General features: G+C 47.6%; 1 protein-coding gene across 1 annotated transcript; it reads left to right on the top strand.

Moving 5' to 3' along the window:
- Positions 1 to 494: 494 nt before the first annotated feature.
- PHF23 (PHD finger protein 23) lies at positions 495 to 15,578 on the top strand. Its single transcript, XM_060779881.2, has 5 exons — positions 495 to 613; positions 6,279 to 6,310; positions 6,831 to 6,923; positions 11,049 to 11,790; positions 14,692 to 15,578. Exons 1-5 carry the CDS (start codon positions 592 to 594, stop codon positions 14,937 to 14,939), a joined length of 1,137 nt encoding a protein of 378 aa, XP_060635864.2. The 5' UTR covers positions 495 to 591; the 3' UTR covers positions 14,940 to 15,578.
- The last annotated feature ends 486 nt before the right edge of the window (positions 15,579 to 16,064 follow it).

Here is a 16,064-nt window from a genome sequence, read left to right as displayed (position 1 = left end):
AAGACGTTAGTTAGCAGCTAGGAAAAGCGAGGCGCATGCGCAGCGAGGCGGACCTTAGAGTTGTACAGTTCTCCTCGCGAGGCCTCGCCCCCAGAAGGGAGGAGGAGTCGGAAAGAAGGAAAGGCGGGTGCGCGTGCGCAGATTGGGGCGGGAGAGGGAGGGAGGTGTCGGAGGGAGGAAAGGAAGGCAGGAAAGACGGGGCGCATGCGCAGAAAGGAGAGGCGTACTTTGGGTCGGTAGAGGGAGGAGATATCGGAAGGAAAGGATTGCAGGAAAGACGGGGCGCATGCGCAGAGAGGTGAGGCGTGCTCCGGGGAGTTCGTATGGCTCCCGCGAGGGGGCGCCTGCCTGAGAAGGAGAAAAGGAGGAGGCGAGGGAGGAAGAAAGAGCGCATGCGCGGGCGAGAGGCGACGAGGGAGAAGGACTACATTTCCCGAGATGCTCGGCGCGTGAGGAGGGGCTGAGGGAGGGGGCGGAGGAGAAGGAGGGAGGGGGGAAAGAGGAGGAGGAGGAGGCGACGCGGAGTCGGGCGGCACCGGACGGACAGACGGAGGCGAAGGGGGTCCAGGAGGAGGTGGAGGGGGGGCGGCCATGGCGGAGCCCAGCCCTGAAGGTAAAGCCAGGCCTGAGCTGAGGGGAAGGGAGGTTGGAGGAGGAGAAAGGGGGCTCCCCTGAGGGGAAAAGAAGGGGCTGCCTTCCCCCTCAAAGTCCCCTTCAGCGAGGGAGAGACCAAAGGAGAGGAAAGCCCGATTGACCCCCCCCCCCAACAGAGGAGAGTGGGGGGCTTATTGGGGGGGAGGGGGTTGTGGGGGAGAGAGAGAGAGAGAGACTCGACCCCCCCTTCCCTCCCAAACTAGTGCTGTTATTATGGAGTATCCCTTTAAGGAACCCCCACCCTTATTGGTGTGGGAAAACGGGGGGAGGGGGACAAAGTGTTTGGAATTGGGACTCATAAGAGGGAAAGAGATCTAGAAGGAAAGGGAGGGGGGAGGAAAAGGAATGCAGCCCCCCCCCTCAGTAAAAAAGGGGGGAACGTGGAGAGGGAATTAATTGGGGGGGGTTGACGTTGAATGTATTTTGGGTTGAGGTGAAGAAGGGGGGAAAGAGAGAAAGAGGGTTGAAGAAGGAGATAGGGGGTATTTTGGGAAAGTGGGGGCAAAAAGAAGGAAAGGGGGGTTGAGGAATGAGAGAGAGAGAAGAGGGGGCTGTATTTGGGGAAGAGAGTGGGGGGCAAAGAGAAGGAAAGGAAGGAAAGGGGGTTGAGGAAGGAGAGAGAGGGGGAAAGAGTGGGGGAGGGTTAAGGAAGGAAGGAAAGAAGGAATGGGGTTGTAGAAGGAGAGAGAGAAAGAGAAGGAAGGAAAGAAGGGGTTGAAGGAGAAAGAGGGGGAAAGAGTGGGGGGCAAAGAAGGAAGGAAAGAGGGGTTGAAGAAGGAGGGAGAGAGTGGGCTGTATTTGAGGAAAGAGTGGGGGCAAAAAGAAGGAAGGAGAGAGAGAAGGAGGGGGCTGTATTTGAGGAAAGAGTGGGGGCAAAAAGAGGGAAGGAGAGAGAGAAGGAGGGGGTTGTATTTGGAGAAAAGAGTGGGGGGCAAAGAGAAGGAAGGAAGGAAAGGGGTTGAAGGAGAGAGAGAAAGAGGGGCTTGTATTTTGGTAAAGAGTGGGGAGGGGCAAAGAGAAGGAAGGAAAGAGGGGGTTGAAGAAGGAGAGAGAGAGGGGGAAAGAGTGGGGTGCAAAGAGAAGGAAGGAAAGAGGGATTGAAGAAGGAGAAAGAGGGGGTTATTTGGGAAGAGGGGGCAAAGAGAAGGAAGGAAAGGGATCGAAGAAGGATAGAGAGAGAAGGAGGGGGTTGGGTTTGAGGAAAGAGTGGGGGCAAAGAGAAGGAAGGAGAGAGAGAGAAGGAGGGGTTGCATTTGGGGAGAAGAGTGACGGGTAAAAATAAGGAAGGAAAGAGGGGTTGAAGAAGGAGAAAGAGAGGGTTGGGTTTTGGGAAAGTGGGGGGCAAAGAGAAGGAAGGAAGGAAAGAAGGGGTTGAAGAAGGAGAAAGAGAGAGAAAGAGGGGGATGTATTCTGGGGGAAAGAGTGGGGAGGGCAAAGAGAAGGAAGGAAAGAGGGATTGAAGGGGAGACAGAGAAGGAGGGGGTTGTATTTGACGAAAGAGTGGGGGGCAAAGGGATGGAAGAAAAGGGGTTGAAGAAGGAGAGAGAAAGAGGGGTTGGGGTTGGGAAAGGGGAGCAAAGAGAAGGAAGGAAGGAAAGAAGGGGTTGAAGAAGGAGAGAGAGTGAAGGAGGGGGCTGCATTTGGGGAGAAGAGTGGGTGGGAGCAAAGAGAAGGAAGGAAAGAGGGGTTGAAGAAGGAGAGAGAAAGTGGGGGTTGGGGTTGGGAAAGGGGGGGCAAAGGGAAGGAAGGAAGGAAGGAAAGAAGGGGTTGAAGAAGGAGAGAGAGAGAAGGAGGGGGCTGCATTTGGGGAGAAGTGTGGGTGGGAGCAAAGAGAAGGAAGGAAAGAAAGGGGTTGAAGAAGGAGAGAGAAAGTGGGGGTTGGGGTTGGGAAAGGGGGGGCAAAGGGAAGGAAGGAAGGAAGGAAAGAAGGGGTTGAAGAAGGAGAGAGAGAGAAGGAGGGGGCTGCATTTGGGGAGAAGTGTGGGTGGGAGCAAAGAGAAGGAAGGAAAGAAAGAGGGGTTGAAGAAGGAGAGAGAAAGTGGGGGTTGGGTTTTGGGAAAGTGGGGGGCAAAGAGAAGGAAGGAAGGAAAGAAGGGGTTGAAGGAGAGAGAGAGGGGGGGATGTGTTTGGGGAAAAGAGTGGGGGGGAAGGGGAGAGAGAAAGAGGGAGCTGTATTTGCAGAAAGAGTGGGGGCAAAGAGAAGGAAGGAAGGGAAGAAGGGTTGAAGAAGAAGAGAGAAAGAGGAGGATTGTATTTGGGGGAGAGTGTGGGGGGCAAAGAGGCGGAAAAGGAGGAATTGAGGTAGGGGGCATTTTCAAGCCGGGTTCCTGTTTTAAGAGAGGAGAAGGAAGGGAAAGGAAGCTGGGGAGAAGGAAGAGGAGGAAGGAGAACCCAGCACCCCTCCCCAACTCTAAAAAGGGGGACACATGGATAGAAGGGGGGTTTCAAGCCGGGTTACACCAAAAGAGCGGAGAAGGGAAGAGAGGAAGCTGGGGAAGAGAGAAGGAGAGAAAACCCAGTCCTGTCCCCCCACTCATTTTAAAAGGGGGGACACATGGATAGAAGGGGGTTTGTTTGGAAGGGAGGGGGGTTTCAAGTCAGGTTCCTGTAGAAGAGAAGGGAAGAGATGAAGCTGAGGAGGAGGAGGAAAGAGAACCCACCCCCATCCCTACCCTCACTCTAAAAAGGGGGACACATGGAGAGAAAGGGGGTTGTTGCTATTGCTTTGGAGCAAAAGAAATATACAGAAATGTCTATTGGGAAGAATTGTGGGTGGGGGAGAGCGAAGCCTCCACGTGGGAGGGGGGGCTGGAGTAGGAGGAATTGGGGAGGGGGTGGCAAAGGGGGTTTCCCCAGAAAAGGAAGGAGAGATGGAGGAGTAGAAGGAGGGAGAGAGGGGAAAGAAAGGGGGATCCAACACCCACCCACCCCCCTCTTTTAGGCATGTTGTTGTTGTTTTATGGAAGGAGAAACAAGGGGTATCTCTTCTTTCCACCCCAGCCAGAGAGAGAGTTGGGGGGGGGTCTCACTTGAAAGAGAGAGAGAGGAGTGGAGGATATAAGAGGGAAGGATAGAGAGAGAGAAAAGGGGGATCCAAGCCCCCCCTTCCTTTTTTTAGTCATGGATTGGGGTTGTTATTGTTTTATGGGAGGGAAACAGAAAGGGGATCCAACCTCCCCCCCCCTTTTAGGCATGTTATTGTTTTATGGGGGGGGGAACAGGAGGGGTATCCCTTTAAGGAGCTCCCCCCCCCCCAAGAGGCTTCTTTCCACTCCAGCTAGAGAGAAGAGTGGAGAGAATAAGAAGAAAGGAGAGAGAGAAAGAAAGAAAGAGGGGGCTGCCTTTGGGGAGGGGGCAGCAAAAGGGGAGCAAAGTCCCCGGAGAGGGAGGCAAGCCGGGTTCTAGTAAATGAGAGGGGTTTTTTGGGGGGGGGGGTTAGAAGGAAAGAGAGAGAGAGAGCTGTGAAGGGAGAGAATAAAACTCCCCCCCCCCTTTGCAAGGGTGTTGTGTTATTCTTGTGGATCCCTGTCAGGGCCCCTTCTCCCCAGGGCCATGTTTGTGGAAGGGGGGGGGGGGGAGAGAGAGAGGAAGAGGAGAGGAGGAAATAAGATGGAGGACAGAAAGGGGGGGGCAACGTGGAGAGGGAAGGGAAGGGCAGAAACTAGGGAAAGGGAAGGGAGTTGGAAGTCTCTTTCCTAGAGGGAGGGGTAGGGAGAGGAAGTCATGAGAAAGAGAGAAGGGGTCCTTGCCAGAGCACATGGGTGGGGGGGGGGTGGCATGCCTTGTGTGTGTATATTAGGGAAGGGGAGGGGGCTTGCTTGAGAGTTTTTTGTGGGGAGAGGGTGTGCAGCCAGTACTGTTGTGGGAGGGGGCAATGAAGTGGCCATTTCCCAATGCTCTTGTTGACAATGAAAGGGGGGGGCACAGAGAGAGGAAGCAGGGTCCCAGTTGTGGGGAAGGGGGGGGGGCAAAGTCTTGGATTGGTGGGAGCCTTAGACCGGTTTTTTTTGGGGGGGGGGGGCGCAATGAAGCTTACATTGGAGCGCATGCGCAAAGTGGCCGGGGTGGAGTGACGATGGCGGGCGTTGTGTAAGGGGGGGCATTGTCAGGCTCTGTGTCCACCAAGCAGCCCCTCTTCCCTGGTATGTATATGGGCCTTGTGTTGTGGTTGCTTTGAACTGGGGAGGGGCTTAATGTGGATAAGGGGCACCCCAAAACCAGGACATAGGGACCCCCGATATCAGTAAAGGGGAGCAGTGGAGAAAGAGGGGGGCGGACATCGAGATGGATGTTTTGTCTTGTCTCTGATAGAGCCGGTTGCATTTTTTATTATTTAATTTTTGTTCTTATATGTTGGGTTGTCAATTTTGGTTATTATGGGTATATTTTTTATATGTTGGGATGTCAATTTTCGTTATTATAGGTGTATTGTTGTGTTCGGGCATGGAATGTTTTCTTTTTAATGTATGGAATCTGCCCTGAGAACCAGGGAGATAGGACAGAATATAAATAAAGCATTATTATTATTATTATTATTATTATTATTATTATTATTAAAACACAACAAGATTAGTACACAACAAACAAGATCATTCTGCTGGCTGTATCGGATCACATGTCAGATACTTCCCAAGTGTCTAGGACTGTGTGATGTATCGGTGAATATTATTATTATTATTATTATTATTATATTTTTATTATTATTATTATTATTATTATTTGAAACACAGCAAGATTAGCACACAACAAACAAGATAATTCTGCTGGCTGTATTGGGTCACATGTCAGATACTTCCCAAGTGTCTAGGACTGTGATGTATCGGTGAATAATAATATATTTATTATTATTATTATTTATTTGAAACACAACAAGATGAGTCCACAGCAAACAAGATCATTCTGCTGGCTGTATTGGATCACATGTCAGATACTTAAGTGTGTAGGACTGTGATGTATCGGTGAATATTATTATTATTATTATATTTTTGTTGTTATTGTTATGGAGGGAAAGGGCTGTAGATGAGAGTCCCACTCCATTCCCAGACCCCAGCGGGAATAATAATACTATTCCTAACAAACAATGCTATTCCAGAAGGATATTGACCAGATCGAAGGCGTCCAGAGCAGAGAAAAGCCACCCAAAGGTTCAAAGGTCTGGGAGCCCTGGATCCCACTGAGGAGTGGCTCGGGGAATTTGGCATATTCAGCTTGGAGAAAAGAAGGCTGAACAGCCATGTTTGAATATTTGAAAGGACGGCGCATGGAAGGGAGGGGGAAGCTTGTTTCGTGCTCCTCCATTAGAGAAATGGATTCAAACTGCAGGAAAGAAGGAACTTCTGAAAGCCGTTTGGGATATGTCTCCTTCTCTGAAGGTTTATAAGCAGAGACTAGGTGGCCGTCTGTCTGGAAGGCTTTGGTTGTGTTTTTCCAGTTTGGGTGGCCCTTGAGGTCTATGATCCTATGTCTTGATGGCTGCCGCCTTCTGCATTATGCGCTTCGTCCATGCTCCGGTTCACTGCTGTGGTGGGAGGGCACTTCTTTGAGATCGCTCTCTGCATCATCATCCCCCCCCTTCCTCAAAATGACCCGTTCTCCTTTTGTTTTTCTCTCCATTCGCTTCCTAGATCTACCTCCGAACCTCAAGCCGGAGACTCAGGTAAAAAAAAGACTTATTTTGCATGTTTTGTGGAAAATCTGTGTATTTTTTAGTATATGTGGGGGGAGAGGGAGGTTCCTTATGGGGGAAAGTCCATATCTCCTTCCTCCTCCATTGGCAAACCGGCAGCAAAATGGCCCTTGGGTTGCAACATCGCCGGCAAATGCATGGCTGCCGCTTGGCGAGAGGGAAATGAAATGCCAGCCAGCTTCCCGCCCCACCCTGCGGACCGAAAAATATGGGATTCCCCTCCTTCTTACAGATCTTTTGCAGTAAAAAAAAATAATTTTGTAATTTTTTGCGGTTGAGAGGGAGGTCGGAGCCTGTCTGAATTCAACAGAGATTGCTGGATCTGTCTCCGAATCTCTCCCTCCCTCCCCAAACTCTTCCCCTTTACAAGAGGATTTTTTCTTTTTAGCCAAACCTGAAAATTGTGGGTGGGAGGCGCTTTTTCCCTGCCTGTTAACCCCTTCCTCTCCCTTTGTTAACCCCTTCCTTCCTCGCCTTTTTCTCCACAAAGCCTCCAGAAAAACGTCGCCGAACGATTGAGGATTTCAACAAGTTTTGCAGCTTCGTCTTGGCCTACGCCGGATACATCCCATCGACCAAGGAGGTGAGCGGGGGCTTTCCTCAACCGAAGAGATCCCCCTCCTCTTTCACCCAACCTCTTCCCTTCTTTTTTACTTGTGTATCAATGTATATATTCTTTAATTTCCAAGGAAGTCTTTCTTTTCTTCCTTCCTTACTGAGATTTGGGGAAAGAAGTCTGGGGAGGGAGGGAGGAGTTATCCTATTCTGACTTCATGGGGTAATTTGTTGATGGCTAGTGATGTTTTATACCTTATTGTTATGTTGTTTATTTTATTGCAATTTGTATTTTTGTATTTTAATTTGTTGTTCGGGCTTGGCCCCATGTAAGCCGCTCCGAGTCCCCGTTGGGGGAAATGGTGGCGGGGTATAAATAAAGTTGTTGTTGTTATTGTTATTATTATTATTATTATTATTGTATTGTTGAATAATACAATAATAATAGTATGATATTATAATTATATATTTATATTACATGTAATATTACTAATAATATTACAATATATTGTCGAAGGCTTTCATGGCTGGAATCACTCAGTTCTTGTGGGTTTTTTCGGGCTATATGGCCATGTTCTAGAAGCATTTCTCCTGACGTTTCGCCTGCATCTATGGCAAGCTTCCTCATTTGCCATAGATGCAGGCGAAACGTCAGGAGAAATGCTTCTAGAACATGGCCATATAGCCCGAAAAAACCCACAAGAACTGAATATTACAATATAATTGGTATAGTATAATATAGTAATATTTAATACTGATACTGTACTATGCTAATAATATAATATATTGTATGTATATATACCTTGTAAGCCGCTCTGAGTCCTCTTCGGGTTGGGAAGGGCGGCATATAAATGTCGTAAATAAATAAATAAATTTGTCGAGGGCTTTCATGTCCGGAATTACTAGGTTTTTGGGGGCTATATGGCCATGGTCTAGAGGCATTCTCTCCTGACGTTTCGCCTGCATCTATGGCAAGCATCCTCAGAGGTAGTGAGGTCTGTTGGAACTAGGAAAAGGGGTTTATATATCTGTGGAATGTAAAAAAAACTCTAAAATTAGAACAGCACAACAACAGAGAGGAAACAAACAAGGGCATCTAACCACCTCTCAACAAAAGATTGCTCCAGGCACTGCCATGCAATCAAATGCTAAGGTGGTCAGTAAATAATAATAATAATAATAATAATAATAATAATAATAATAATAACACTTTATTTGTACCCCGCTACCATCTCCCCAAGGGACTCGGTGCAGCTTACATGAGGCCGAGGCCGAATACAACAATACAAGCAATACAGTTGAAGCATTCACACCTAGCTCCAGCAGACAAGAGTCCTTTGTCTCACCCTGGTCATTCCACAGATCTATAAACCCTTTTTCCTGGTTCCAACAGACCTCACTACCTCTGAGGATGCTTGCCATAGATGCAGGCGAAACGTCAGGAGAGAATGCCTCTAGAACATGGCCATATAGTGCGAAAAAACCTACAACAACCCAATGTATATACTGTTTAATTTCCAAAGAAGTCTTTTGTTCCTTCCTTACTGAGATTTGAGGAGGGAGGGGCCATCCTATTGACTAGTGACCCATTTGGCACCTCCACCTTTGTGTAAATATATCTTGGTTTGTTGTGCTCTCCTCCTGTTAAGCTGGTCTCCCTGGGATTAGAGTTCCCCCTTTTCGGCTTTGTTTCCCAAAAGCTCTGCTTATCCGGACAGCTCAAAGCTGCTTTCCGCAGCTAATGGCCGGGTAAACTACAAGTCCCGCCCTGCTTTGAGGAGTGGCCATTTTGCTGAGAGGCTTGCAGCAACATGCATGCTGGGAAGTGTAGGCAATGTTATGGAAGCCAGGGGGCAGACATCTCCTGACTCATTATGTGATACAAGACAGGAGCGCTCCTGAAATGCATGCCGGGAAATGCAGTTTTCTCTCCTTGTTCCGTATTTTGGAGCTGAATTGGATCCTACTCTCAAGGATGTCGAGAGTGTCCGCACGCCCTATCCCTCTCCAAAAATTCTATCCTAGTTATATTTCACCTGGTCATGTTCCGCATTATTTTTAAAAATTTAATTATTACATTTGGCCCAGCCATAGGTTTTTAAACGTTGTAGTGTTGTTGTTAATGTTTATTGCTTATTTTCTGCTTATGAGTTTTATTTATTGTTTTGTACTACTGTTTTATTTGTCGTGTCAGGGCAACCAGTCAGTTATATTACATTTCTAACAGAACAAAGCAAACAAACAGACAAAATACAACATTTGTGAGTTTGGTAGTTGATTAAATGTCCTTTGACCAGTAGCTGGCCACTTGGAGTGCTTCTGGTGTTGCTTGTATTACTGTTGTTATTGTTTTACTGTTGTATTGTGGGCTCAGCCTCATGTAAGTCCCTTGGGGAGATGGTAGTGGGGTATACATAAAGCATTATTATTATTATTATTATTATTATGTCATTTTTGGCCATTTGTTTTTTAAGTTCCAGATGTCCGCCTTTAAATTATGCTATTGTTTCAGAGAATATTTATATCTAAACCATTTTTCTCTAAAAATATTTGGGGAAAGGGCTTAATTATTTCTTGCATTTGAATGGAGTGTGCTCTTTACAGCTGTCTTTTGTCATTCAAAAGGTGACAACGGTTGTTAGCACGTTTGGCAATCAGGCCGCTTTGAACTCCCATTTCCTTCCATTCTTTATAACAAATTTTAGTTGCAAATAGCTTAGGCAAAGTGTATTCGTAGTAGTTGCATATGAATGCATTTAGTTTACGATAGGGATTTCTTGTTAGGGAGCCATCTTTGCAGCCTGAAGACAACCGTTGATCATTAGATTGGTTTTATTAGCTATGATGTATAACTGGATTGTTTAAATTGTGTTATAATTGTTGCTGATATATATTTTATCTTATTATCTGTATTGCTGGCATCGAATTGTGCTTTTTGTAAGCCGCCCTGAGTCCCCCCTCGGGGGTTGAGAAGGTCAGGGTAGAAATGCGCAAAATGATGATAATAATAATAATAACAACAACAACAACTTTCCTCAGGCTGCTCTAAATTACAATCTATTGCCACTGATAGTAATGAGAAAAGAACAGGATGATGATGAGGGAGCAATGTTTGACTATTTTAATAAAATTAAAATAAACGCATGATGGAGCAGTGGGTTCAAATTACAGGAGGGGAGATTCCACCTGAACATTAGGAAGAACTTCCTGACTGTAAGAGCTGCTCTGCATTATCTCTGCCTCAGAGTCCAATGGAGACTCCTTCTTTGGAGGCTTTTTAACAGAGGCTGTCTGGCCATCTGTCAGGGGTGTTTTGATTGTGCTTTCCCTAAATAATAGCAGAAGGGAGTTGGACAAAATGGCCCATGTGGTCTCTTCCAACTCTAGGATTCTATTATTATTTTATTTCAGGGGCTGGGTGGTCATCTGTCAGGGGTGCTTTGATTATGCTTTTCCTACATAATAGAAGAAGGGAGTTGGACAAGTTGGCCCATGTGGTCTCTGCCAACTCTAGGATTCTATTATTATTATTATTATTATTATTATTATTATTATTTCAGAGGCTGGATGGCCATCTGTCAGGGGTGCTTTGATTATGCTTTTCCTACCTAATAGCGGAAGGGAGTTGGACTAGATGGCCCATGTGGTCTCTTCCAACTCTAGGATTCTATTATTATTTCAGAGGCTAGGTGGTCATCTGTCAGGGGTGCTTTGATTATGCTTTTCCTACATAATAGCAGAAGGGAGTTGGACAAGTTGGCCCATGTGGTCTCTTCCAACTCTAGGATTCTATTATTATTATTATTATTTCAGAGGCTGGATGGCCATCTGTCAGGGGTGCTTTGATTGTGCTTTCCCTAAATAATAGCAGAAGGGAGTTGAACTAGATGACCATGTGGTCTCTTCCAACTCTAGGATTCTATAATAATAATAATAATTATTATTATTATTACAGAGGCTAGATGGCCATCTGTCAGGGGTGTTTTGATTGTGCTTTTGCAGCAGGACAGGGGGTTGGACTAGATGGACCATGTGGAATCTTCCAACATCATATTATCCTATGGTGCTGTGACTTATTTGTACATGTATTTGTTTCTCATGTCTCCTCCTTCAGAGTTTAACCCCCTCTCCTTCTCTCCTTCTGGTTACCCAGGAGAATGACTGGACGCCGTCCGGCTCCAACTCCCCCATCCGCCCGGAGAGCGTGGTGGACAGCGACGGCTGGGAGTCCACCCACTCGGACCTGCACACCATCGAGACCTTCGTGAAGAAGGCCAAGTCCTCCAAGAAGAAAGCGGCCTTCCGCCGCCTCAAGTCCGACAGCTCGCTGCTGGAGAAGATGAAACTCAAGGACTCCCTTTTTGACTTGGACCCTGTGAGCAAGCACCCGCTCCCGCCGCCGCTGGCGGGGCCCAACAAGGGGGCCGGCCCGGACAAGAAGAAGGACAAGCGCAACCGGAAGGCCGCCTTGGAGGCCGGGGGTGCCGGCGCCAAGCGGAACCGGGGCAGCGGCGTCCCCGACGGGGAGAAGCGCTCGCGCATCAAAAAGAGCAAGAAGCGGAAGTTGAAAAAGGCCGATCGGGGCGAGAAGAAGCACAAGGCTTCCTTGAGCGAGACGGACTCGGAGGAGGAGGAAGGGGCCCTGGCCTCAGTGGCGGTGATGGGGGGGCCGATGCCCCTGCGGCAGGGAGGGGGGGAGGAAGGGGCCTTGGCATCGGCGGCCACCCTGGTCTCGGTCCAGGCTCCCCCTGAGCTGCTGGCTGCCAGTTTCCCCCTGAAGCTGGAGGACACGGAAGGGAAGGAGGGCATCAGTACGGAGACCAGCCAAGACGGGGAAGGCAGCTCCAGCGAAGGCGAGATGCGGGTGATGGACGAGGACATCATGGTGGAATCAGGTATGGGGAGGTCTTTGGGACCCACCCATCCATCCAAGGTGGTTGGAGACTCTCAGAAAGCCTAGAGCAGGCATGGGCCAACTTGGGCCCTCCTTCCACGTGTTTTGGACTTCAACTCCCAGAATTCCTAACAGCCTCACACCCCTTCCTATTCCCCCTCAGCCACTTAAGCAAATAATGGGGCCTCGTCCGGGATTCGGAAAAGAAGTCCCTCGTTTTGTCCTTCTGAATGTAAACAAAGGTTTAAGCAGGTGAGGGGGGAAAGGAAAGGGCCTGAGGCTGTTAGGAATGATGGGAATTTAAGTCCAAAACACCTGGAGGGCCAAAGTCGGCCCATGCCTAAGCTACAGGCACTCCCTGAGTTCTGTTTACACCCCCCTTAATGGGACATCCTTTCCAATGTTAAACCTGGCCTTTCAACCGTCTTATGAGACCTCCTTCCTCCAGTTGTGTACTTCATCTAAAAGGATCTCCTCTCCCTCCGTAAAGGGACAGTTGCAACAATAATGCGTATTTTCGTTAGCAAAGTCTATTCTGTCGAGACTTTTGTTTTTGTAATGGCATTTATTCCCTTTCCTTCTGCCCTGAATATGTCTTAATGAGTGCATTATCTTTGCCAGGATCAATGGGTAGTTGGAGCTGTCCCAGGAGAAAACCATAACTCACTAAAGGCTTGTCTGTGCCCAGGCCTTTTTGCGTCCTAAACAATGCTAGTGTCCTGTTGGATTTTCAGTAATTGCATAGACCTCTTTAGCCAGGTCTCCGTAAATTGGCCTGTTTCTCCCTCCAAGTCCCTGGAACTACAGAAAACAAATTCATGGCCTCCCTAGGCAGCTTCTTAAGCCATTTCCAGATCTTTGATTGCCTTTTTCTGGACACAGCCCACTTCTTCTATATCGGTGTTTCCCAAACTTTGGTCCCACTAATTTTTTGACTTTCAGAATTCCTATTAGCCACGCTACCTGTTATCTTTGAATCACAGAGTTAGAAGGTATCCCAAGGGCAAAACTGCTTGGCCAGGAACACAAAGCACTTCCAACAGATGGCTATCCAGCCTGTGTTTAGAGTACGCATGAGCAATGTTTTGGACTTCAACTCCCACGATTCCTAACAGCTTACCCACCTCACTACCTCTGAGGATGCTTGCCATAGATGCATCAGGCAAGAATGCCCCTAGACCATGGCCATATAGCCCGAAAAACCCTACAACAACCCAGCCTACTATTTATGAAAGCTCAGAAGTTACTGGAGTTGACAATATGGTAGTAGTTGTGAAAGATCAGAAGAAACTTTCTTTTTAAAAATCACTATACGTTGATGACATGCCACTAGTTGTGAAAGATCAGATGTAACTGCAGCTTTTTAAATTGCATTATCTATACTCCAAGACAAGCATGGGCCAACTTGGGCCCTCCAGGTGTTTTGGACTTCAACTCCCACAATTCCTAACAGTATTTGGGAAAGTTCAGAAGTTACTGGAGTTTGTCTATCACAATACGTTGATATGAACCTTGTTTTTAATTATGGTATGTTGATGACATGCTACTAGTGAAAAGTCAGAAGTAATCACAGCATTTTAAACTGCACTATCTATCATCCAAGACAAGCATGAGTCAGCTTGGGCCCTCCAGGTGTTTTGGACTTCAACTCCCACAATTCCTAACAGTATTTTGGAAAGCTCAGAAATTACTGGAGTTTGTCTATCACAATACGTTGATGATATGAAACTATTTTTTAATCACAGTATGCTGATGACATGCTACTAGTTGTGTAAAGTCAGAATTAACCACAGCTTTTTTAATTGCGTTATCTATAGTCTAAGACAAGCATGGGCCAACTTGGGCCCTCCAAGTGTTTTGGACTTCAACTCCCACAATTCCTAACAGCCTATTGGCTGTTAGGAATTGTGAGAGTTGAAGTCCAAAACACTTGGAGGGACCAAGTTGGCCCATGCCTGGTTTAGAAATATCCACAAAAAGATGTTCAGGAGTGGAAGTTCAATAATAATAATAATAATAATCCTTTATTTATACCCCGCTACCATCTCCCGCAGGACTCGGTGTGGCTTACAAAAGGTCGAGCCCTAATACATCATAAAAACATAACAACAATACAACAAAATAACTCATAACAAAGCAAAAAACAGTACAATAATGACACGACGCATTTAAAAACCTGTGGCAGGGCCAAGTGCAAAGGTTAAAATTATAAATGCTGGGCATGTCCAAGGGAAATAGGATGGATATTTTACGATAGGTGGGTGTGCAGACCATTCTAAGTCTCTCATAAAGTGCATTTGGGACATATTGCTTAGGATTCCTTATTCTGGGAAAGGCACACTGGAACATCCACGTTTCCAATGCCAATGTTGGGGCTTGCCTGATGTCCTTGGGGAGGGAATTCCAGAGTCGTGGGGCCACCACCGAAAAGGCCCTGTCCCTCGTCCCCACCAGTCGCGCTTGCGATGCAGGTGGGATAGTGAGCAGGGCCTCTCCAGATGAACGAAGAGATAGTGTGGGTTCGTATACAGAGATGCGGTCACGTAGGTAGATAGGTCCCAAACCGTTTAGGGCTTTGTAGGTAAGCACCTGCACCTTGAATTGGCAGCCAATGGAGCTCCTTAAACAGGAGGGTTGACCTCTCCCTGTAAAGAGCACCAGTTAACAACCTGGCCGCCGCCCGTTGGACCAACTGAAATTTCCGGGCCGTTTTCAAGGGCAGCCCCACGTAGAGTTCAAGACTGCTAAAGGACCAAAATCTGAGAACCCACTGATCCATGTCCTCTTTTTGTTTCCACAGCAACCATTGAAAGTTTAGGAAGGAACCAGGGGGTGCTGGGTAGTGTTTAAATATTTTTAATAATAATAATAATTTCTCTTTCCTCCCGCTCTTCCTGTCCAGGGGACGACTCTTGGGACCTCATCACGTGTTACTGCCAGAAGCCATTTGCCGGGCGGCCCATGATCGAGTGCAACCAGTGCGGCACCTGGATCCACCTCTCCTGCGCCAAGATCAAGAAGACCAACGTCCCCGACATCTTCTACTGTCAGAAGTGTAAAGAAGGCTCCCGGAAACACCTTTTGCTGCCCATGGTCTCCGGTGCCGCCGCTGCCACCACCATCACCTCTAGGGGGAGCGGGGAGCCCTAGCGCAGGAGGCGGTGGCAGTGGAGGCCGGAGGGAGGGACGGGGCCGGATCCATGCGGGGGGCGCCCACCCCAGCAGCGAAAGACTGGCCGGAGTCAAGTGGGGCTGCTCTGGATTGGTATCCAAAGACGGGACTTGGGTGGCTTGGAGGTGGGAAGAGAGGAAGGCGCTGGGGGCTCAGGCACACAAACCCACCCACCCTCCCCTGTTCTTTGCGGAGTAAATTCTAGGAGAGCAGCTCCGGCGGAGACTGAAATGGACCCTTTGGCTTTGAAATTAACCCTAAAAGACGGGTCCATTTTATGCCGGAAAGGGGGGGGCAGGAAGTTCAGATAGCGACAAAGGAATGGGACGGAAGGGTCCCCAGTTTAATTCTGGCTCTTCCCCGGATCCCATCCTATTTCTTGTCTCAGTGAAAATCACCTGTAAATAGACAGCAAACAAAGGTTTGGGGCATTTTGCCCCCTCGGTTTGTTCCCCTCCCCAAGATTTGGAAATATTTTCTTTTTCTATTATTATTAAAGATTATTATAACCTGTGTTCTGGCTCACAGGGACGTTCTCCTTTTGGCAGCAGATCTCCTGCAACAATGTTAGGTTCCTGCCCAAGAAATAGATGCAAATTTACTTTTTTTTTCTTAAACTTTGGGGTTTTGGAGGTGGAGGGGAGTTGATTTTCCCACCGCGCCACTACAGTCAGTCAATATATATAGATATCTATAACCTTTCTGGCAGGGAAGGGAAAAGTTTGGCTCCTTCGTAAGTATTAACAACACTTCTTCCCCATCCAATGCCCCAAAGAGATGTTTGGATGTGATGAAACTAGTCAGGGAAAAAAAAACATTTTGATTTCATTATAATTATTATTATTATTTGAAAAAGGGACAACGTATTAGCGATTTTTTTCCAAAAAGGGGATGGAGACCGGTTTTCAGCTATGATGGGGCTGCACAAAGTTCCACTTTGAAACTTGCGGGAAACTAACCCGAGTCCCAGAACGGGTTCCCATCTCTCTCTCCAAACTTAAATTCGGGTGCAAATCCCACTTGAATCTGCTCCCTGTTTGAAGTTAGTTCTGTTTCGGAGAGAGGCGGAATAAATGGGGTTCCTCTTTGGTTTTTTCGGGGGG

Source organism: Anolis sagrei, chromosome 6 (assembly GCF_037176765.1).
Source record: "Anolis sagrei isolate rAnoSag1 chromosome 6, rAnoSag1.mat, whole genome shotgun sequence".
Lineage (NCBI taxonomy): Eukaryota > Metazoa > Chordata > Lepidosauria > Squamata > Dactyloidae > Anolis > Anolis sagrei.
This window is presented reverse-complemented; position numbering and strand designations above follow the sequence as displayed.

Bases quoted from the DNA above. Each gene is read 5' to 3' on its own strand.
- PHF23 (XM_060779881.2), top strand. From the start codon at position 592: ATGGCGGAGCCCAGCCCTGAAG. The intron at 6,311-6,830 runs GTAAAAAAAAGA...TTCTCCACAAAG, and splicing joins ACCTCAAGCCGGAGACTCAG to CCTCCAGAAAAACGTCGCCG. The intron at 6,924-11,048 runs GTGAGCGGGGGC...CTGGTTACCCAG, and splicing joins ACATCCCATCGACCAAGGAG to GAGAATGACTGGACGCCGTC.